The sequence below is a fragment of the Macrosteles quadrilineatus genome, unplaced genomic scaffold (genome assembly GCF_028750875.1).
Source record: "Macrosteles quadrilineatus isolate MER2022 unplaced genomic scaffold, UCM_ALF_1.0 Scaffold_8__2_contigs__length_117827958, whole genome shotgun sequence".
NCBI classification, from domain to species: domain Eukaryota; kingdom Metazoa; phylum Arthropoda; class Insecta; order Hemiptera; family Cicadellidae; genus Macrosteles; species Macrosteles quadrilineatus.
This window is the reverse complement of record NW_026542601.1, coordinates 106,069,469-106,093,140: the sequence shown is the minus strand read 5'-3', so window position 1 is coordinate 106,093,140 and position 23,672 is coordinate 106,069,469. Positions and strand designations below refer to the sequence as shown.

The window sequence follows — 23,672 nt, the reverse complement described above, 5'->3', positions numbered from 1 at the left end:
CATCAGCGTATATAGCGTGGATTTGTTTGTAAGTGGGATATAATTGTCAGAGCAAAGCTTTTCTCCAAACCATTAGAGTTGAGAAGCGTCAGGTAGAATTGTAAACCTAGATGTTTGTACAAATGATTTATGACTAAATTGGCCACTTGACGTTTGTTATTGTGAAATAATTAATGTTTGCCTGGCTGCAAATATAAAGCCCGATTAGATGTTGCTATTCAAGTTTAACAGTGGATATATTCCGAACACGTCTAAACACAGTATAAATTACAGTTTCATCTATACTTATTAAAAGAACATCAAAGCAGTATACAATTAACGTACTCATCAAATATTTAAGTATTTACTAATAGTTGTGTCTTTGTATTTTGAGATCAGCAAATATAATTGTAGTTAAAAAAGAAATATCTCGTTAGCTTACTTGACTAGGCAGTTTTGTCAATGTAGTCTGATTATTAGGAATTGAATAATAATAGTAAATTTGTATTGTACAAAATGTCTTAAAAACGTAAAATATACTCATAAAACACCTTACTCTTTCCATCTGAGTACTTTATTTTATAAATTTCACTGGCGGACCGTTGTGTATCCTATGTTCAGCAATAAAGATCATCTTAAAACGTGGATTATTCTACAAAAGGAATAAATTTTAAGTAGGCAATAGTTTTTTGCCCAACTATACATCCTAAGACACTAGTTCTAGCCCGAATCAGTTTTACACGGTACTTCAGGCTAGTCCTAGAGGGTTGCAGCTCAGATTGATAAAATCCATCAGTGATGGACAGGAATTGAACCTGGGACCTTGGGCACCTAATCCCTTCGCTCTAACCACTATACCAGCTCGCTCCCCAAATAGGCAACAGTAACAACAAAAATAAAACATATCCCTCCCCCCTAAAAATACATCTTATAGCTTTTTCTGCCAAGCGATACCTATTACCTCCTATCTAAGAAACCTGTATGTATTTATGTACTTATAGCCTTAATGAGAGTCTGAATCTCCATAAAATATGGCATAGCAAATCAACAATGATGGAAGTTAAACCATTACAACTCAGTGCAGGAAAACATTAGCCCATAAGCCCTTAATATATCAAACAAACCATTTAAAATACTTAATGACTTCGTATGGAGTGTGGTTTATTATCAGACCTCATATTTTAGAACGAATATGTTTCCATTACAAGATTAGCCACTGATAATGCGTCGGATTGTGTCAGTCCCCATGTAGCCTGTAGGCCACGACATATGTTAATGCAGCCCTACTCATAATACTGTCAGCTGACAATGCGACAGCTGTTGCACGCTAGGCTCGTACATGCGACTCATGCAGGCATTTTAATTTTTAAAGGTCACACGAATGTTGGCTTCTGTTGATAATTTTGTTAATCAGTGTGTCAGCTTTGGGGTTCATATCATGCTTATAGTAGTGTGCGTTGGAAAATACGTCCTTTGCAAATATTGATATAAATTTGTACATTTATGCAAAAAGGAAATACTCAGTGTGTACAACAATTTTTAAAGTGGTAATGTGTCTTTGATGTAGATCAGAGCTCGTTTTAAAAAGACCCTTTAGAATACAATGTCGCGTTTGTGTGCGAAGGATTTCAGATAAGATTTGTGAATTTCAATGAACGACAGATCTATTAATACTTTTTAATACTCATTGGGTGAGTTGTGGTTTTTTAATGGCAAAGTAACTGATCCCTTAACTAACATCGTGGGGAAAGTACCAAAATAAACTTTCTTGTAAAAAAGTAACCAATCAATAATTACTTAAACTCTAAACGTCATTATTACCAAAATAAGGAGGTATACGTTTTGTAGGAACTGTTTTTTGTATTCGTTTTTTTTTTATAAAAACAATCTATTCACACTATAAGAATTAAATTCCATTAAATTCACTTCGTGGACTTACCTTAAAGAATTGCCAAGGAAACGTAAAACAATTAGTGGACACAAAGTAAACCATTTTTGTTCACCTGAGAAAATCCCCGATAACGCACCGGACAGTATATCTCTTGTAGGTCAAAAGTACTAAGCTTTTAGTGGAAAGCTTTCCTAGACTCCTTTGGAATCCTAAACCAGTTAGGTTAGGAGAATCACTCGCACGATGCCTGGGATCTTAACCCTATCCCTCTAAATACAACCTAAACCAACCTAGCTAAACCGTTGCCCATTAAATGCAGATCATTAATAGACACTTTTCTGGTTGTTTAGTCAATCAGGAACTTGTGAAGTTACCAAAAAATCTTACCACGTATGATTTAGATTCGTTTAGGGCATGAATTTGTCTTACTTTCGAGGTGCACTTTGTCACCAATATTCTAAAAAATAATAAAAATAATGATAGACTAAAAATTCCTATCACACCGCCAAAGAACTCAATATTTCGTCAAGGAGTCATATATATCTATAGTGATAGGATAATAAGTTAATTTGTTTTGCAAATTTCATAATCCGCCCGCAATCTAGTGCGAAACGTTAAAACGCTACAAAAAGCTGTTCCGGTTGTAACGAGAGTATGGCGTGTGGATAATGAAGCCTGTTAATGGATTAGAACACACGGACAGATTTGCTGAGGAAATTATTTTAATCTCTTCCAGCGTAAATTGATTGTTTGCAGTTAAGTCACTACTATTATCTTTCTTTTTACTTATAATTAATGTTGTGGCTTTTCTTGGTGGAAATCTCCAATAAAGGCGTTTAAGATACTCGTTTTCATTCTTGCTGACGGGTGAACATATAGCTTGAAGTGAACTACCCTTTTTTAAGGGTTCCGATTAACTAAATGCCCATAGCAACATCCTATAAACACTGAGTTATTAATCCATTTAAGTGTGTGGAAAACATCCTGAATTCAATCTCCATCTGACCCAAAACGCATAAAATCCTTGCAACATTGAAACATGATGTTACAAACAATTAATACTGAAAACAATTACAAATTAATCTTCTCTTACCTTTTACGTCATAAGATTTTCCATTGTGAAAGAAAATAAACACAGGCTTGCTTTACAGCTGTTCACAGAAGTCTGATACCGGGATATCAGCTGATTCATGACTGCAGCCTGTTTACGACTAACAATGGCAGTATAGTGACGTCATCGCATAAACTTGAGTGCTGATACATGCCTGTGGTACACCATCAGGTGTGATCAAACAGTAAATCCGTCTTATCAAACTGTTCGCTTAGCTCTCTTATCACACGTTCCACAGGTAAAACCAGTTGAAACATGGCTTATCGCAATTATGGTGGTTATGAGTGATTCATGGCATTGCAGTTGTGGAAAACTTTGGATTGATATGCATGGTTTAAGGCCTAAGACTGGTGGACTTTTGTATGATTCGACTTCAGTAACAATTTAAATCATTGGAAAGTTCTTTTTAAGAAAAAGTGGTCCGAACTCATCATACATTATTAGGTATATAGTGGAAATTAAACCAGTCATTTTTACCCTAAACCACACTAATACAAAGACACAAATATTTAGGCTAGGAACATACAAATAATCCTATTACAGTAATAGGTTGTTAATTGTGTGTTTTGTAATGTTATTCTGTACTGTCAAAATTTTCTTAATGCATTCTTGATAATCACAATATATTTGAGTAATCTCAAATTTATTTATTGAAATTGCTATACTACTCTAATTGATTTGTTTAAAGTTTCGTCTTATGCTTATGCTATTAGCATTATAAATTAGTTTCCATGGAAACGGTAAGGAAATTAAAATATAGTGGTTTAGTAGCTTATCTGTTCAAAATATTAACCGCTAACCTTCTAGTTGGATTATAACAGGCGGTTGGCCAAAATCACGCAAAGAAAATTTATTTTATGAAAATTGGCAAATTAATATTTTATGATAAATGATGGTAGAGTCTATTCTCTTCTTCATTAGCCAAAAGACGACATTTCCTTTTGTATGTCACTCCGATATGATGTCACAGCAAAGTTTCTAGTACGTAATATATTTATAATTTATTATGTACCAGTATAAAATATGTTTTCATTTGCCACAAACTAATTTCTTTTAGGTTTGCACTGTATTGAGCCTACCAATTAATTCAATTTTTTCTAAAAAAAAAGGAACGATATAAAAGAATTTCACGACTTACCCTTTGCAAACACGAGAAAGCACCAAATCCAACTTCTACCTGGAACCTTTCTAAACAGTTTTGTTCAATCAGGATCATGTTAAAGCAAAGAGTAATCAAAAACACATCAGACGGATAGTTATTCAGACATCAATCCGGCTCAAGAACAACGATGCGAGATGCTTAATGTTATTTTAATGCGTTCGTTGTTCTTTGAATACAGATTTTACCTGAGTTGTAATTAAGTATGTGCCGTTGGGCCGTCAAAAAGCCGTTTGCACTCACTTTTAATTGCTTTTGAATAAACCGGCCGGCCACATTAGGGTTTGTTTTAACTTGTAGCTTAGCATTGCTTTCCAGCGGTATACACAGGGGTTTTGAATATGAAAAAATTATCAAAAACTGTAAAATATTTTTTCTCTTTTTTTAGGTAATTGTTTATGTTAGGTTGTGTTATTTCTGTTAAAAGATGTGTATTAAAACACGTTTTTGCTTTTTTCAACCAACAAGTCTATATAAAAATTATAATTTCTATGGAATTATCCTGAATTTTCTATGGAAAAAATGTATTTTTTGTTATTTCCAAAAATCCTACTTAGAGTAAATTTATTTTTTAAATCTTCTAGGATAAACTAGATAAACATATGGCCCTTAAAAATGAAGGATCTACCTATCATAATTTTATAGATATATATAGCATATAGTTAACATTATATAAAATAGGCAGTCACAGTCCCCTTAAGAGTAGTTCCTTCAAGCCTTCAAGGTAGTTTGAAAAGGGCAAGTTTTAATGTTTAAACTATTTTTGAAACCTAAGCACAATAATCATCAGCTAATTGGTACAATTATGCGTTTGATATTGTATAAAGGCATGCATTTAATTTAATTTTTAAATACAACACTACAGTTTAAGGTGCACTACATTTACCTATGAAAAGCCGTATGTTAAGAAATCAAGAATCTCGTCGGAGAAAAGCATTATGTCAGCCCAGTTTATGGTGGATTTGTCTGGTATCACCTCTGGGCTGTAAATTATTTTTGTTTTAGAACGACACGTTGTGCTACAGAGTAAATCTGATGATATAGTGCGCTACGGAACTTTACTACGCTGTAAATAGTAGTAAGTGGGTTTGCCGATATTGTAGATATTTGCAGGTGGAAATTCATTTACGATGTGATTTATGTTACAGTAACGATTGGTGTTTAAAAGTTTTTACTACTTCGTAAAAAATTGAATTATTACATTTTAAAATAAATGATGTAGTAATATCCAAGTTTGTTGTATAGTGTGTAATATAGCAATTAATTTTTATAGTGTGGAAGTGAATTCTCTTACTTTGATTACGAAGGTGAATTGAACATACTTTACCTTCCATTAATATCTTAAATCGCTAAATCGCGTCATTCGATAAATATAAATTGTTGAAGTTGCAGTTGGTTCAAACAGTAACTTTCTTTGAAATCACACTTTTACCAGACTCTGGTAATCAGTGTATTTTGAATTCTGAGTTATAAGAGAGTAAAACACGTTCAGGCCGATTTGAGAAAGATTTCGTTAAATACTAATTAAGAAAATACTAGGGATCTTGTGAAATAGCCGCCTCACAGTTTAAACAAATTCATTGAACCGTCCAAAATAAAATGGAATCTTTAATGAAAATCGTGTATCGAGTACAAAGGATATAAGCTATACAATACCAGATATACATAAAATACATTGCAAGTACGTCATTTATTAATAACATAGGTATATTGGCACAAAATGTTTTTAGCGTATTCTATCTCAAACATCACATCTCTTACAACTATATGGACAGTTATAAGGTTAATCTCCAGTTAAAATGTACCGCAACCCTATTTGCTGCACTTTAAAATCTCGCAATTACAAGTTAATCTACCTGCAAAGTAGATACTTTGCTAGAAGAAGCTGCAGATGCATAATATTTTACGTTTATATGTCCACATCTAGTAGATCTTACTTAATTTTGATTACTCTTGTAACTTTCATATAATTTCCCCATAATTTGGTAAAATAGACCATTAAACACTACGAGTTGAGGTAGAACTTTTTCACAGATTAATCACCACAAAAATTAATGGTAATTGTTTTAAATGCAACTTTTCTGTGTGGAAGATTGCGTTATAATATAATAATCCTTTCTTGCCGTATACGCAATCAGGGGAGAAATTGCACTACGGCCGTTTCGGAGATAACTCCATCGTCAGGTGCGTAGTGGTGCACTAATCAGATTAGTTATTTACTTACTCAGGAGTAATATAGTCTTGTTACACTTGACACGAAAAGTTCTAATTTGAATTGCTTCAGGAATTAAATAAATACTAAATATATACTATATGATGGACACACATTAATACACGAAAACATTTAGAGCACGTGCACGGCTTACTGACGACCGTCCTGAAGATTGACGTAGAGCAGTTGAACATATCGCCCATGATTGCGTAGATGGCAAGAACATATTATCATATTTTATTTACTGAAAATAGTAACTATTTGTATGCATTATTCATGATAAACAAGATGAAAATTTTGAAGCAAATGACAAGGAACAGTATATGGCAAGAATAAATTGTTCAATATGTAAAACGAGAGTAGTAAATTCAATCAGCGTAAAATTGTAGATAACAGGAAGTTTAATTTGTAACAATGTAAACCTAATAAAAAAATTACACTCATCGTTAAGGGGCAGAACATCACACATTGTTTTTATAAATTTTAGCGAATTTCCCATATAGGGAATAAGCTATTTAATTTTTTGTAGAGTAAGTAGTGCTCTTAGTACTAATGGATGAATTGTATAGAAAGGCTGATGATTGGTATTAATGTTACTTAATGAAAATAATATTAAGCTTGATAATGAAATGAGAAATCGTTATTAAAATAGTTTTAAGGACTAGATGGGTAAAATATTGAGAAATGAAAATACGAGAGGGAAAAACATAACACACTTTTAATGGTACAAGAGAAATACACTGTTTTACTCCCATTTTGTAATAACATATGTTTATAACAATTCAATAATTAGACAAATTGTATCACATGTCTTCGGGAAAAGAGTTAAAAATAAAACAAAGAGGATAAAATAAAATCTTCAAGTTTACTGAACAAATGTACAAAACTTTGCATTCACCCTGATCTATTCATTATCACCACTTATTCAGCTGGATACTGAAAATAATATTCACTGTATACACAGCGTGCTGCCCCGCAACAGCGGTATCGTAGTACCCCTCACCGCCGCTCTGCGCCACCGTCGCTGCGCGGTCAGCTGTGTAGCAGACGACAGTAACAGTCAGCTGTAGTCAGTCGCTCCCCAGCCACAGAGCCGCGCGGACGTGTCGTGCTATGACAGTGTGACGAACGTGCGTGAGTGTCTTGTGTATGGAATGCAGCATCCCTCGTCTCCTTGGCTGCTGCCATGGGGCATGCCCATGCCTAAGATGGTGGCTCTGCCCCTGCCCCATCCGCACCATCTGTTGCCGCATCCTGTCCTAGGACTCGCCCCGGCGCCGCTGACCGCCCTCAGAACGTTTGTCACTGTGCCGCCCGCTCAGAGGATAAGAAAGGTGGGAGAGAAGAATTTACGTTGAACAGCTGTAAAATCTTTGACATTGGGTGAAAATAGGTTGAAATTGATGTATTTTTACCAACAAACTATAGTCTACTTTACTTTTAACAAGACGATTATGTTATATATCACATGTAATATATTTGCACAGTAACGTATGGAAATAAATTTGTGAACATTGACAAGAAACGTTTGCAAACATTAACAAGTACGCGTATAGTAGTATTAAAAAATAACAACTAGATAACAGCAAAAACTACCTATATAGGCTACTAAAATTAACATTAAAAAAAAATTGTAAATGATCAACGGCAAATAAACAATTTCATTTCATTTTATATACATCTAAGGTATGGAAAATGAAACACGAGTGAAAATAAATAAACTAATAAAGTAGCAGTTTATAGGGTTAAGAATGAATATAAAAAGGAAAGAGTGAATGGAATAATCGGCTGTTTACTACCAATACTATTCTTTGTCATTTAGAAAGTTAATACCGGTTGATATCGACCATAATGTCATTACAAGGATGATGACGATTTTGTGTTGTTGGACAAAAACATTATTATATATATATATTATTTTAAAAATACTGTAAATATATACAAACTTCTTACGAATACTGTAAACATTGAGAATATTAGTGATTAATACCAGCTTGGTGTTGCCATTAAATATAAGTTTAAGAAGGCTGTAATATTTTCCTCAAGTAATAAATACTTGTATACATTGAACAAATCTTAATACCCCATAAAATTACGTAAAATGGTTTGATTATCAAAGACTAAATAAGTTTAACGTAGAGACACAATATTTTTGAGTTTTATTATAAAACAATTTTTGTGAGCTAAATTGTAAAATGCAAATCTGAAAATCAAATCCGTATAACCAGTGTATACCAATACCACTTCGAATGCATTGATTGTTTTGCTGCATCAGTGAGAACTCAGGTGCTCTTGTTGTAATGATGTTTTGTGCATGTATAACGGTACCCCATATTATGTGAACATTAAAATCCGTGGTAGGGTCTATAAACCCTCTCAAACAATAATAAACTGCTTAGTGCAATAGTAAAAAAAAAACAATGAAAAATGTTCAAAAAGAAGAAATAAAAGACGAAAAATAAAATAAATAGTTAACATGGATATTGTATGTTTAAGTATGCTATAGTAAAAATTTGAAGATAGTAAAACATATAGTTACCTATTATCCCTACTCTATAGATTTTTATATAGCCTTACATTATTGAAATAATGAAATTACTTAACAACCGGAATTACAATATGTAGATTTTTTACATTTCCATAGACGTTTCTTGGGAACAATTTCAATTGCGTTTAAATATCATTAACATCAAAACCAATAAAATTGTTAAGATTTAGTCGATAAATTTAAATCAGTGAAAATAGAAAGGAACGTTCAACTCGTAAAATTATCATATCATCATTTCACAAATGTACATTTAATTGTTGTTACGTCAATATAACATCTAAGTGTAAATTTTATAAGACATACTTACGCAATTCTTTAAGTGGTCGAGGGAATAAATCAGCATCACCATCTGTTACAATACGAGTAAAATAGGAACAACCAAGAAAATACAATGTGTATTATACCTTCCATGCATTAAAACACATTTAAAGCCTCAGGAGAGAAATAATTGTTACACTTATACTCATCATTGTTTTGAAAAACATAATAAGGTGGTTTGGCAAACGTTACTTATCGATGTTTATAAATTAATTTGCATACAGTGCTGTGCAAATACCTTCAACTATGAATTGAATTATTTCCACCCTAATATTGCTATTTATGTAATCAACTAAAAAGCGTATGTTATAATGAAATGATGGGCTGAGTAGTGTTATTTTGACTTAATTTGAAAGAAAAGTCAAATGTTAGTTAATTTATTGACAATCCTAATATTTAATCGAATCTGTATTTGACAAAACAATAATTTGCAACCGCTGCAGACATGGTAAAAACAAGGCTGATAATGTCAAATGCTATATTAAAAAGGCATTTCCCCTTGATATTTACGGGAAAAATGTATTCCAAACTCAGTTTATATTTAGTCAAATTAATGCTACTGACATATACTTATTTAATATTTCGGTCGCACCATTTAATTTAAACAAAACGTTTCCCAAACAAATACAGTTGTAAGTGTTCACTTATCAAAGTATTCGAACCGATTGACAATCGCAAAAAGTCATAGATACAGTGTACCTTTTGAAGTGAACTTTGATAATAAACATAAAGATTCAAAGGCACTGGGATAATTTTGCAAATACAATAAAATATTTTAAACGTTAGTGTGGAGATTATTTTAAACTCTTTGTACGATCGTCTCAAATAATAAATAAAACGACGAATCAGTTGAAAATAGTCTGTTTCAATTTTAATTATCCTTTGATGTCTCATTCAGTTAATCGTAGTTGCTGCGTCCAAATAATCGAATTATTTGATCGACAAAACGTATTGTTTGTTCATCGAATAACTACCTACAATACATACCCTTCTTAAAACACCTGTGTGCCTTTGTGGGTAAATTATGTTTGTGTTTAGGGGAAAGCGCAGACTCAAATAATTATTTTATCGGATACACCTGTCTAGAATTTCACATTATACAATTGTTTATGACGTGATTATTTTTATGTTATAAAAAACAAAGTCAATTCTTTGTAGTTACTATTAATTTACCTTAAGTATGCTAGGGCTAGGGGTTCTCCGACGAAACCACTGCAAAACTTTCGTTGGTTCATTAAAGGTAATATGGTCTTTGTAAAACTTTAACGAAACTCTCGTTTGTTTGAGATTCGTTGCAGTTTTTATATATAACCGTGATATAAAATATTATATTTGTGAAGTGATAAGGTTAATCTGAATGTATTTAAAAACGTTTTAAAATTTTTATTTTATTTAAGATAGCCAAGATTGTACTGTATTGTGTAACATTTTAACAAAGTAATAACTGTTATCTATACGTAAGGGGTAAAAATAGAAATCGCTATAATCCAAATATTTTCTAATAATTAACTATTGGTTTGCTTAAACCGTATATTCTCTACAGTTTTCTGGTCGAACAATTTGATGGTTTAAAAAATAAATATCCCTACATCTCAAAATCTCCATATTTTAGATAATAAATATGATTTAAATAACATATTAAGTGATTTTTGACGCGTTTAAAAACACCGTCAGTGGTAATTTAACAAGTATAAACTCAAACTTTTTTATTAATTGGAACAACGTAAAAAACCATCATAGAAACGAATAGTATATTATCATACGCACGACATTGAACAATTGCATGAGGTTACATTATCGTAATTTTTTAGCCAATGGTTAGGATTTTCCACATTAAGCGCAAATATCCATATTAATATTGAGTTTGTTTTCCATATTAATCTTGGCTGTGTGGTTCTTTGCAACGAACGATATACAAAATGCGTTAAAAGTCAATAAATAAAACTTTTTACTGCCAGCGAAGGATACAAAATTAAATATTAATTCTCGACCTAAATCTTCTGCATGTGCGTGCGGCAAACAGATAACGCTATGGTGCGTGAGTGCTTTGGCATAATTGCTTTTAAACATTCAAACATTTCTACAATTCTCACGGGGCTGTTAGTTTTGCTAGTTTATTTAATCATTTTCCCTTGTTCGTTTTTTATCGTACGTTTGAGTGATATTTAAATTAAATATTTATTCAGGTCTAACATGACACAGTGACAGCTTGTACAAGTGTTGCCACTAGTCGTAAAAAGAAGTAAAATAAATAATTATTTAACTTTGTCATTTTAATGTTTTTAATATATTTACAATTATATATATATATATATATGTTACTCAAAATCGTATTTAAATTATAATTGTCAATAAGAACAGAATTGTAACCGTACGGTAGCTAAACAAGAGGATGGAAATATATTTTTAATATTAAATGTATTTGGTAAGATTTTATTGAAGTTGGCATATTTTAAAGCTCCAAGTTTTTCTTTAAATTTCAATAAAATCAAGTACTATGTTAAAATAGAGAGTAATATAGAAAATATACAACGAAATCTAACTTACGTGGATTTAATGGATACATACATGATTTTACTCAATTTTTTTTAATAGTTTAATTTTTATGAGGTTGGCTGGCTCTTAGGTGAAATGTATGAATAGTTTCTTTGTCCAATACAAATTACTTAGGTTAAAAATACAGATAAAAACAAATGGTACTGTAGAGTTTTTAAAACTAACAATACAATGGTGTAAATATGTTTTGAAGGTCAAAATGCTGCTTTAAACGCTTTGAAATTTCTTCCAGGCCAGTTTGCGAAAGAAAATTTCTGTATGACATAAATAACTATACATTTACAAACCAATTTGATTAATAATATAACTAATTGAAACTATTGAACAGTAAGTGAACTAAACGCAAGACATTTGTCAATGCAAACTAGAGCAAAAGTCACTAACGTTATCGAGCGTATGCACAATGAACCGAAATACATATACATATACATATACATTTTGGCCAACCGGACCCTAAAACCAGAAAGTTAATCGGTCCTAGACCTAGGTTTAACTAAGTCTAGGAGCTTCTTCTCACCCTGTAAAGAGTAGAGTTTCGTTAAATGTAAAATCGTATTTTCTATATAGTAATAAGCAATACCACGGATGGTTGAGTATGATTTTCCGCTACAGCAACTTAACTAATAACTAGTAATGGACAAATAATCACACTAGATATATTGGATCCTCTATAAGCCGAGCGGCACTTGAAGGCTTGCTATAACACACAGTTAATATTCAGTAATCAATAATATAACATACAGAACAAGTTAACTATAAGTAATACAAAAATATACATTTTGATTTTTACTTTATCCCCTTATACCATAGTATAGATGGAGAAAATATTGTTTTCGTAAAAAATTCGAGTTAGAGTTTTGAGTATATCCGTTTTGGATCCCCCTGAACACAAAAATGTGGTTTTCGGAGTTATGTCCGTGTGTGTCTGTCTGTATGTGTGATTGTGTACAGAGCTACAGGTCACACCTGTGGTCAAATATTGACGAAATTTGGTACGTAGGTACTAATCCATGGTATCTCGAGAGTTTTTAAAATTTTGTTTAAAAATTTTTATTTTTAATGGTTATTAAAAATAAAAAAATAAACATTAATGGAAAAATCTAATTTTTTCGAAAATCTTCCAATCGATTTTGCTAAAGATGTAGTATGTTATAGCCCAAAATTCTGAATAAAATGGTTCAACTCGAATTGCTTTAATTAATTACAGTTCAAAAGTGTTTGCCGCTGTTGTAATTTCTCATATATATGATAGTTTCTCTCACCGCTTACCAATGATTTTGACAAGCTAATACTGTAGAAGAAAGTATGTGTCAGATTGCTGATACAGTTTATTACTATGTTAAATTATCACCTGTATAAAAATAAATTAAACATCATAGTGAAGACCATATGATTCCTTGTGGACATTGATGTATTAAGAAATAAACTAGCTCTCATGGTGAGTTATAGAATATAATAAATGAATTCACTCAAAGAAAAACAAAAACAACGATGTTACGATAGAAATAAAATTGAAATGAAACAAAGTCCCTTGTTCTCACCAGGTTGACTAATTAAAGAGTCCCAATAAAAAAAAAAAAAAAATAAAACTTTAACACAAAGACAACTATCCTGTATGTATAATAAAGTTGACTTGTACATGTTTATGTTACAAAATTATGTAATTATCGTTTAACATATTTTAATTTCTTATATTTTGATCACGTTTATAAATTTAATTTGTTAATTTAACCTACCTCCGAATGATTTTGAAGATAATTTAAGAAGAAACAGTCAACCACTAAAGTACTGACAATAATATTGAACGAAATCTCATCTCATAACAATAACAACGGCGGTATTTTCCGAGGTAAATTCCTCGGACGAAAACAGAAGAGAAAGATAACGTTGGCCCATTCAAGGTTATCGTTGCCTCAAAAGGTGTGCTGGGATAGTTGTATTATTTGATATCAAGAACGGACTTTTCTTGACCTTTTAGAGTAAATACTAACCCGAACATTGTTCAGACCGTTTCAGTAAGTTATTTAACTAAATTTTTAAATATATAGATAAATACGTGCATTATACAATTGTAGTGTATGATTATGTTAACAGCGTGTTTGAAATACTACATAAAACCACAGACAAGGGAAACCCCATAGTCAATGATAAAACCCTTTTTGTGAATTTCCCAATTAGGAAAAAAGTTTTTACGGTTGCTAGCCCGGTAAGACCTGGACCCGGGACCGATTTGCTTTTTAATTTTGATTTCCTCAGAGGACAAAAACACTATTCGTTAACATCCTTTTTATGTAATATCCTTTTTTGATCATGGATACGATGACTCGTGTGATTTTTTATTTTGATTGAATTTGACATGGTCGTGTTGGGCTGGAAAAACGAATGGTTTTGCGAACCTACAAGATCGGGTCATGAAAACTGTTTTATTCGACATTTTTGCATTTGAAACATGAAAATTTTCATTGCAGTCGCTTTCTACAAAAACAAACAATTTTGTATATTTAAGTTGTGTAGTAAAATTTTACTTTACAATAAAATGCCCAAAATGGTACACCTAATATTCGTTTGTTATTCCTATGGAGAAAAGAAAATTATTGTAGTTTGCTCGTTTACGGATGAATTTTGATAAAATTTGGTAAATTTATTTACTCCCATACTATTAAAATTTTATGACAAACACTTTTTACCTTCCCCGCAGCACCAAACCTAACTACTCGTTAAATCTATTGCTATTTAAATATGGGAATGAATATGTCCTTGTATAGTGGAAGTATTTTAGTAAAAACTCAATTAAATTAATTGAAATTTGCTTAATCTGCAGTTTTACTGCAGCGGGAGTATTATGTAATTAGTTTTAATTTTAGACTTTATTTAAGTTTTTAACTTACTTATAGTTCACACGTTCATCTTATTGTTTCCGCAATGAGTTCTGTGAAAAATGTTGGAATATACATTCCTACATTATGTTAGTTTTGTTGTGATTTTATGTCCACCTAATCAATATCTATGTCCATAACAAAAGTAAAATCATTTCAAGTAAAACTTTTACAGCATTAAATAAACAATCGACAAGTCTTTGGGTACACTTTGATCAAACAAAACAAACAACTCGTAATCTTTCTTGTATGTTGGAAAGCAGTACTCAAGAATATTTGATATTAACAAAATTATAAGGTAGAAAAACTTATGTTTACAAAACAGGAATTTTATCGTTGACAAATAATTTAAATAACAAACGATTGTTGAATGCTCTTCCACGAAATCTTGGCACACTACTACCAACTGACCTGTTTAATAAACAATAAATTCCCTCTCATAGGGGAATATAAAAATACCAGAAATGCTAATTTGAGCAAATGATTCCACGAACAAAAATGAGCTTCTAGTTTACTCATTGAAGTAAAATTACCAAGGAATTAATTTCAAGAAAATTATATAATAGATTGATAGTTTATTTTCTCCTGATGTCAACTTAATAAACCTAATATCTTCTATTTTCATCGTTTATATTCATTATATGAAATTCTTAAAGTGTTTGAAATAGTTTGACATTTAATATTTGTGACGCATAATTTGCAAAATAATAACCTTAGGTAAAAATAAATTATAAAATACTGACTTATAAACAAACAGTTAATAAGACGATAATTTTTATTACTGCACAAAAATATTTTTCACTATAGTAGTCTAAAATTAATCATTTTAATTATTTTTAAGGGATTTCAGCGGTCACTAGTGATCTATTTCGTACTGTAGGTATGTAATAAAAAATAAAACTCCGACAGTAAACCTGTATATTAAAAAGTTAAGCTAGTGTAGGAAATTCCTATTAACGTTAGATTTTCAAAGTAATAAAACTACTCTTTATTTCAAATCTAAAGTTTAATTACAAAAAGATAGTAAGTCCCGCAATATTTTTCTATTCAAAAGCAACCACCAAAAAAGGCTGTCATTAGATAGGAATAAGTGAACGTAGTTTTTAATAAATAATCTTTTGAATATTCCACAGAAGCGATGGATATCATAAGTTATAATATCCCGATTATCCTCATCTGACCATACCCTATCCTGTAATACTTGAAGGTGTTAAATGATGAAAACCGGTAATATCGTTCACTTTACCGGCACGAAATTTGCTGGACTGGATTACCAAAAATGTACTAAGCTTTTATTGAATTAGTTGATTTCTGTATGTTGCAATTGACTCTAATATTCTTAAACGTCAGAAAATTCCCTTACAACCCGAACAGAACGATGTAACTGGATATGTCTCTCTGTAAGTAAATCCACAACAGTAAGAAGTCGTAAAGCAGTCGTTTGCCTGGTCGCGAAAGTACATTTTTCTAGAAGACAAACAATGAAAAACTTAGCCTAACCTGGGAGTGATCCTACCTACCTTCTCTAGGTTGAGAGCCTACATTACTGCCTTTAAATGAAGTTAGTAAGATCCTAAAATATTCGGGGATAAGTATATCCGGACATATCGTCCGAATTCCTAGACCAACTGACGCAAGATATGGTAGGTTTACCTTCTCTAGGTTGAGAGCCTACATGACTGCCTTTAAATGAAGTTAGTAAGATCCTAAAATATTCGGGGATAAGTATATCCGGACATATCGTCCGAATTCCTAGACCAACTGACGCAAGATATGGTAGGTTGGTCGGGCTTGTCGTACATTTCCATAAACCAACAGACAGACGATCGTTAGATGAGGTAGGCTGGTAGGGCTTATCGTACATTTCCCTAGACCAACAGACATACGATCGTTAGATGAGGTAGGCTGGTAGGGCTTATCGTACATTTCCCTAGACCAACAGACAGACGATCGTTAGATGAGGTAGGTTGGTCGGTCTTATCGTAAATTTCACTAGACCAGCAGACAGACGATCGTTAGATGAGGTAGGTTGGTCGGGCTTATCGTACATTTCCCTAGACCAACAGACAGACGATCGTTAGATGAGGTAGGCTGGTAGGGCTTATCGTACATTTCCCTAGACCAACAGACAGACGATCGTTAGATGAGGTAGGTTGGTCGGTCTTATCGTACATTTCACTAGACCAGCAGACAGACGATCGTTAGATGAGGTAGGTTGGTCGGGCTTATCGTACATTTCCCTAGACCAACAGACAGACGATCGTTAGATGAGGTAGGCTGGTAGGGCTTATCGTACATTTCCCTAGACCAACAGACAGACGATCGTTAGATGAGGTAGGTTGGTCGGTCTTATCGTACATTTCACTAGACCAGCAGACAGACGATCGTTAGATGAGGTAGGTTGGTCGGGCTTATCGTACATTTCACTAGACCAGCAGACAGACGATCGTTAGATGAGGTAGGTTGGTCGGTCTTATCGTACATTTCACTAGACCAACAGACAGACGATCGTTAGATGAGGTAGGTTGGTCGGGCTTGTCGTACATTTCACTAGACCAACAGACAGACGATCGTTAGATGAGGTAGGTTGGTCGGGCTTGTCGTACATTTCCCTAGACCAGCAGACAGACGATCGTTAGATGAGGTAGGTTGGTCGGTCTTATCGTACATTTCACTAGACCAGCAGACAGACGATCGTTAGATGAGGTAGGTTGGTCGGTCTTATCGTACATTTCACTAGACCAACAGACAGACGATCGTTAGATGAGGTAGGTTGGTCGGGCTTGTCGTACATTTCCCTAGACCAACAGACAGACGATCGTTAGATGAGGTAGGTTGGTCGGGCTTATCGTGAACTCACCGGACCAACAGACGCAAGATGCGGTAGGCAGTGTTGGTGTGAAGTTGGCACTGAATGTCGGACTGTTTTAGAGACTCTTCGCGAGCCAACTCCGAATACTCACCTTCCCCTCAGCTCATTGTTTTCCAACTCACAATAGAAAATGAACGAGAATAGAAAATACAACTTTTAGTTAGATTTTTTTGTAAATTTTTGACTTTAAACAATGAAATATGCGTTGTATCTGTTCTTATCGATCTAAAAAACACCTGTTGAAAGAAATTTCTTTCGAAATTGTAGAGTTGGCTTTGTGTACTTTTATGTCGTCTAGAAAATAAGAAGACTAACAATAGTGTAAACCTTGACTGGAACAGTTACAGCTTTTACACTTTTACCATTCCTGTGTACGCATGTTAACTTTAGTTAGTCTATACTTTAGTTGGCACCATCGATCTATATAACCTATATACATCGATGGTTGGCACATGGACTAACTTTAGTTTCCGGCGTTGCGTGTTTTAATCAGAATTAATATTTTTATTATATACTACAATGAATTTAATTATTCCTTCAAATAAGTTACCTAGCTAATTTTTTAGTAAATTAAGTATAAGATTTCTAATTCCATTTAAAAGTAAGAACTTGGTTCTGATTCCCTTACCTAATAAACTAATAATATGTAAATAAATTTTGAAGAGTTTTGGATTTGCACGTAGCCTACGTAGCTAAGTTAACAATATTTTTGTAGAGTTAAAATTTTAAACAAATAAGACATCATATGTATCTAAAAAAATTGTATTGTGTGTTTTTTATACAAACTTATAATATAAATTATGATCGTTTTAAAGTTGTGTTTTCGTATTAACATTTTTAACTAAGATCGGGAAATATTAACTTTTTGATTGTGAAAAATACTTTATCACGCACAAAACTAACAATTTAAAACGTGCAGAAACATAGGAAAAGTGTTATTCATTAAATAAACTACAAAGGTGATTATTCTAAACACAATCGACTGTTGACAGCAATGTAAATCAGAAAGAGGGTTTACTGTTCGATTGTTTGTATTGTAAAGTAATATGTTTGACAGCACAAAGCTTTTACAACAAAACATACAACAAACTAATGCAATGCGTTAATGACAGATGTTGAGTGTTTGAAATGGAATTTGTTGAGTGAGTTTGTTGTGACGTGCGAGCTCGTATGACAGCTGTTAATGGAAATATCGCTTACAAACTGCAGCTGTTAATATGAATATTGGTTGTATTTGATTTTCGTGACAGCTGTTAAATTATGGTGTGGTTAAATTTTATTAATTGCTCGATAAGGATATCGTTTATAATTTTGTCTAGTTATTTAGTGACAATTCTTGGTGAGAAAAGATTGAAATTCATTTCGATGACATTATTTAGAGCTGTAATTTTGGAAAATTCACCCACACATATTTATATCTTAAGTATTTTAAGAGCAGATAATGGTCATACAGTTTAAATGTAATTTAAATTGCAGCTGTCAATATAAATTTTGCTAGTATTTCAGTTATGGCTGTTAAAGAGAATACTGTTTAAATTTAATGTAGATGACAGCGACGGTAATGAGAATATCACATTAGTTTAGTGTAATTTGATTGTTGTGGACATTTACCTTACTCATTACTTGTAAAGTTTTTGATAAGAACGAGGCTGGAATTTTATTTAACAATAGTTTCAAAGTGAATATTCATTTTTAACATTAAATTGACAGCTGTTGATGGTGTTGTAGCTTTCATTTAATTTACTAAATAACTGTTAGTAGGAGTAACACATTGATTCCATTTAGGTGACATCTGCAATTGAGAATACCGTTAAAATTTCTTTATAGTTTCCTTTTATATTATGTAAAAACTTTACCGAAAGTTAACTTGTACATAATTCCTGTTATAGAAGTTTTTTAATGGGAAATCCTACAATAATGTAATTTGAAGGTAGTATTAAATGGTAATAACTTTTTCATTTAATTTAAACGACAGCTGTCGATTGGAATATCGATCACATTCTAATAAACCAGCTCTCTTTGCAACAGCGCTTACATTTTATTTTAGATGACAGGATTTAGTAAAATATTGCTTGCGTTTCAATTCATTGACAGCTGTTAATGACAGTATCCCTTACGTTTGTTTAGATACCTTTTATTACAGTTTTCGATGGAAGTATTGCTTCAGCTTCATACATATGGATTGGTTTTGTTATTTTTTTCTTGTTTTACATTCAAAGAACTATATCTGTTTATAAGAATTATTAATTTTTCTCCCAATATTTACACGCATAGCAAATATATCTTCAACGCATTTGTCACATCATCATTTTGAAAATATTGTTAATGTGACGATCTAGCTCTGTTTTTTAGAGTAGGAGAAAATCGTAGAGAAACTTTTATTTTCTTTTACATTTAAACACACTTGTTTTTATTTGTTTATTAAAAAACGAATAATTTTTGGTGGGTCATTAATGTGGTTAGTTTACTTTTGTCAGCAAGAATATAATTATTACAATCGTATCATTTCACTAGCAGTACATATTTTTTAACGATTGTGTTTGTTGTTTGTCAGACATGGATAATTGATGGAGACTCAATAATAGTTTAAACTATCGACAAATTGCTCTTCCCGACCGGAAAGATACCGACCGTTATTATTTGTTCTAATTGGGTTGTTTTCTTGTTTGTCTGCAAACTATGCCCTTTAGTGAACAAAAAGTTTATCTACCTCTACTAAGTTGATTTGTGACTCAAAGACAACACATTACAGAATACACTTATTGAAAAAAGTGTACTGTAATTTAAGTAATTACAAAACTCTGTATGTTTTATTTACGTCTATTTTTATGCACTTTTGGTTACCAACTGAAAGAAAACTACCTGCTTCTGGTACTTATATGTTTAGAGCATTAAAAAAGGAAAGAAATAAAATACCTCCGAATAATGCCAAAGTCCTTAATTTTTAATATTTAAAACATAACGTTATTCAAAAATATCAATTGTTTTGAAAGTGCATATCAAAATCTATGATGAAATTCAATGATGTGATGTTTTATTAGAGGTGTTATAATACCTCAAGTAACGCAGCTCAAAATGTACTCTTCAATCTAGTAAATTTTTATGGATCTATTTTTGCTAGTTCACGTTTCTTATTTAGATTGTTTGCTTGGAAAAATAAAGAGATAAGTTTTTAAGAAATTCGTGTTTCTTATTTTTTAAACTATGATTTATGATGGCTTTGTTCATTAGTAGGTAGAACATGATTATTTAACATTACCGGTTGGAAGGCTTTGGTTTCGGGTTTAGACAGGTGCATCAAACTTGGGTCCAATATTTGAAGGATCGCTGCTGAAGGGATTAACGCAAACTTGGTGCAAACTTGGTCTAAAGCTGATTTTCACCAAGTTACCACCTGAAGTCAACTAATTTGCTGCTGCCTAAAGTTGTTACAGGGTAAAAGTACTTGCATTACTTCTATTTAGCGTGAGAACAAGAATTCCAGAGAGGAAAATATATCGGTTATAAAATGTGTTCGTCCACGAAAAATAAAGTATCTTTACTTCGTATGCAAAACAAAAAAGTTATGAATACGTAGAAAGAATTACCATAATTTAATGAAACTGATTTCGTTTTACCCGTATATTACACTTCTGGTGGTACTTTAAGAAGTATTTTTTAAATTATTAAATTGATTTATTAAGTGCAGAGCATTATTTTTGTATTATTCTCCTGTTAGGTGTAATGATGATTGTAGTGTTAGTTGAAATCGATCTTAGTTTTATACCACTTGTTAGTCTCTCTTTAAACTTTCTCAAAAGAACGGTATAAGTGTAAATCCGATTATTTTACAAAGGTATTTGACTTTTTTTATGGTCCATGATGACAATTACATTTAAAATAGTAATTAGGTAACTTATCATGTGACTACATACATTTAGTAGTGTTGTTGTTGCAATTTTAGTGGCCAAAATATATTTTATTATTGGACACCATTGACTGAATATTCATGTACTCAGTTTGAATTAATTAGATATCCATGTAAATAACTAAATGGTGCTAGACGGTTAGGATATGAGCAAGATAACAATTGTACAATACAGTATAGAATTTGAACTTAATTATTTCACACATATTATAAAAACAATACATTCTTATAATACAACAAAAATTTCAGGCAATTAGTATATTACTATCCAAATTGGTATTTCGCAATTTGCGCGCATAATGATGCCTTAAAATCTTTGACATCTGACTACCAAATACCCTGTATATATTTGTTTTATGTTGTGACTACTGTTTAATGGTGTATACTGTGTAAAGTATTATGATGTATATGGTCTGGCATGGTGTATATTTTATACATAATAAATTAAAATTTGAACGAATTTATTTTTGGCCTCTCAGGACATAACAAATAAATCGTTCCCGGGTCTAGGTATTACTCGGCACATACGGTAACAGCTTCTTCTCTATCGGGGAAATATGCAAAAATGACAGCATTGGAATATCTCGCTGAACTGAACTTCATTTCTCGCAGTAATATTGTTAGGTTTCAAAGAACGGTGATGCTCCTCTCTGACTAGAGGGCACTTCAAACTTTGTTTGTTTGAAAAATTGATGTTCTGAACTCCTTTCGGAATTAAAACCTGCCTTATATTATAGTTGATTTTACATGGGCCCAATATAAATGTTATCACACTGTTCAAATTAACAAATTTTACGATACAGTATTTGGTACACTATAGGTGGCAAATAATAAATGTTTTGTTTGAATTCAATTTTTGGTGGTGTAAAAAATAAATTGTTAGGGGTTTTAACTAAATAATATGCATTTTTTTGAGATTTCCAGTTTTTATATATGAAAAATCAGGAAATCACAAAATGTTTTACTGGAGTTTCTTGGTGTTGACACCTTATACGGTATCCAAAGTAAGATCATTGAACAATTTTAAAAGCTGTAAAGCTGTGTCAGGAATTTTAGAAGGAAGTAAAACCTCGATAAACCATAAACTGCTCATCGAAAACATCCTTGATAACAAGTGTAGTTTTCAAATAACTTTGAATTTATTTGACCCCTAATCTTATTGCAAACCTAGATCTGCCTTGATAACAAGTCTCTTAATTTAATTTAATAATCACAGTGAGATTGTTATTGAGGTTCTACTGTACCCTATAGGATCTATGATTGAACATTTTTTTAAATATATGTGATAATGTAACTCAATCAACAAAAATATTTATGATATCTCACATGATATAATTAAGACACTGCCCTCAAAGGACTAACCTCAAAGAATCGTAAATATCGAAAAATATTTCAGTCAGCTAAAAGACCATAACCAAAAGTGTTGTCATAGATGGCTGTTTTATTTTATTGAACTATTTTGTGGTGGTTTTTTGTGGTGGTTTTTTGTGGTTTTATCCAAAAATACTACGAGATTGCCTCTGAGAGTTTTAACCTGGGAAATTCTTTGCCCTATCGGCTCACCGAACTCTTAATAAAGGCTCAAAGTTAAAAAGAGTAGACAAACTTTGAAACAAGTGGTGAACTTCTAATAAGCTTAGCTTCTAGCGCTGTTTAACAGTCTTTCCTGAACACTACGGTAATATTGTGAAACGTTAACAACGAATAAACTACCGGTAACAATGTGGTTTCACATACGTGTGTACTGTGTATAACTCTAAAAAAATCGTGACATTTGGGAGTTATATGGAAGAGGTTGTCAAAATAAAGATTTCATTTAACCTAGGCGTTATTTCGTTTTTGTTTTGGGATAATCTAATTAATTGCTTGAAATGTGCCCCAAACTACTAAGTCTTGAAATTACCTATTACATAACAAAATTACCACTAATTGTCAGGAATTTAACGAGGGTATTAGGTAAATATTTCTAAAACCACAAGACAAGTCTTTCTTCTTTCTTGGTACATGAATAGTATTCTGTGTATTAAAGGTGAATTCCTTGTGTTTAAAAACTACTATAAGACATTAACTACTTAACAAGAAGTGTATTTTGTCTTATACAGAGTCAGAAATGAAGACAGCAGTTTTTTGTTGATTATTTTTAAGTATTAAGTCCCACGAGACCTGCAAAGCTTTGTAATGCAAGACTGAGTTGCAAAACACACTGATGAAAAACAGAAAGTAACCCTGACATTGTGGCTATT

The 23,672-nt window shown here is 32.1% G+C and overlaps 1 protein-coding gene across 3 annotated transcripts in view; it reads left to right on the top strand.

Moving 5' to 3' along the window:
• The window catches only part of LOC129001136 (pseudouridylate synthase RPUSD2-like), a 566,808-nt gene that overhangs the window by 220,292 nt on the left and 322,844 nt on the right, over positions 1 to 23,672 (top strand). Inside the window, exon 1 of one of the 3 annotated variants that reach the window (XM_054428338.1) lies at positions 7,398 to 7,686. The exons of the other annotated variants lie outside the window; for them this stretch is intronic. Coding sequence (XP_054284313.1) covers positions 7,507 to 7,686 — 180 coding nt within the window. The 5' untranslated portion in view covers positions 7,398 to 7,506. Of the gene's footprint in view, positions 1 to 7,397; positions 7,687 to 23,672 lie in introns of those variants that run through there. 3 annotated transcript variants of the gene reach the window in all.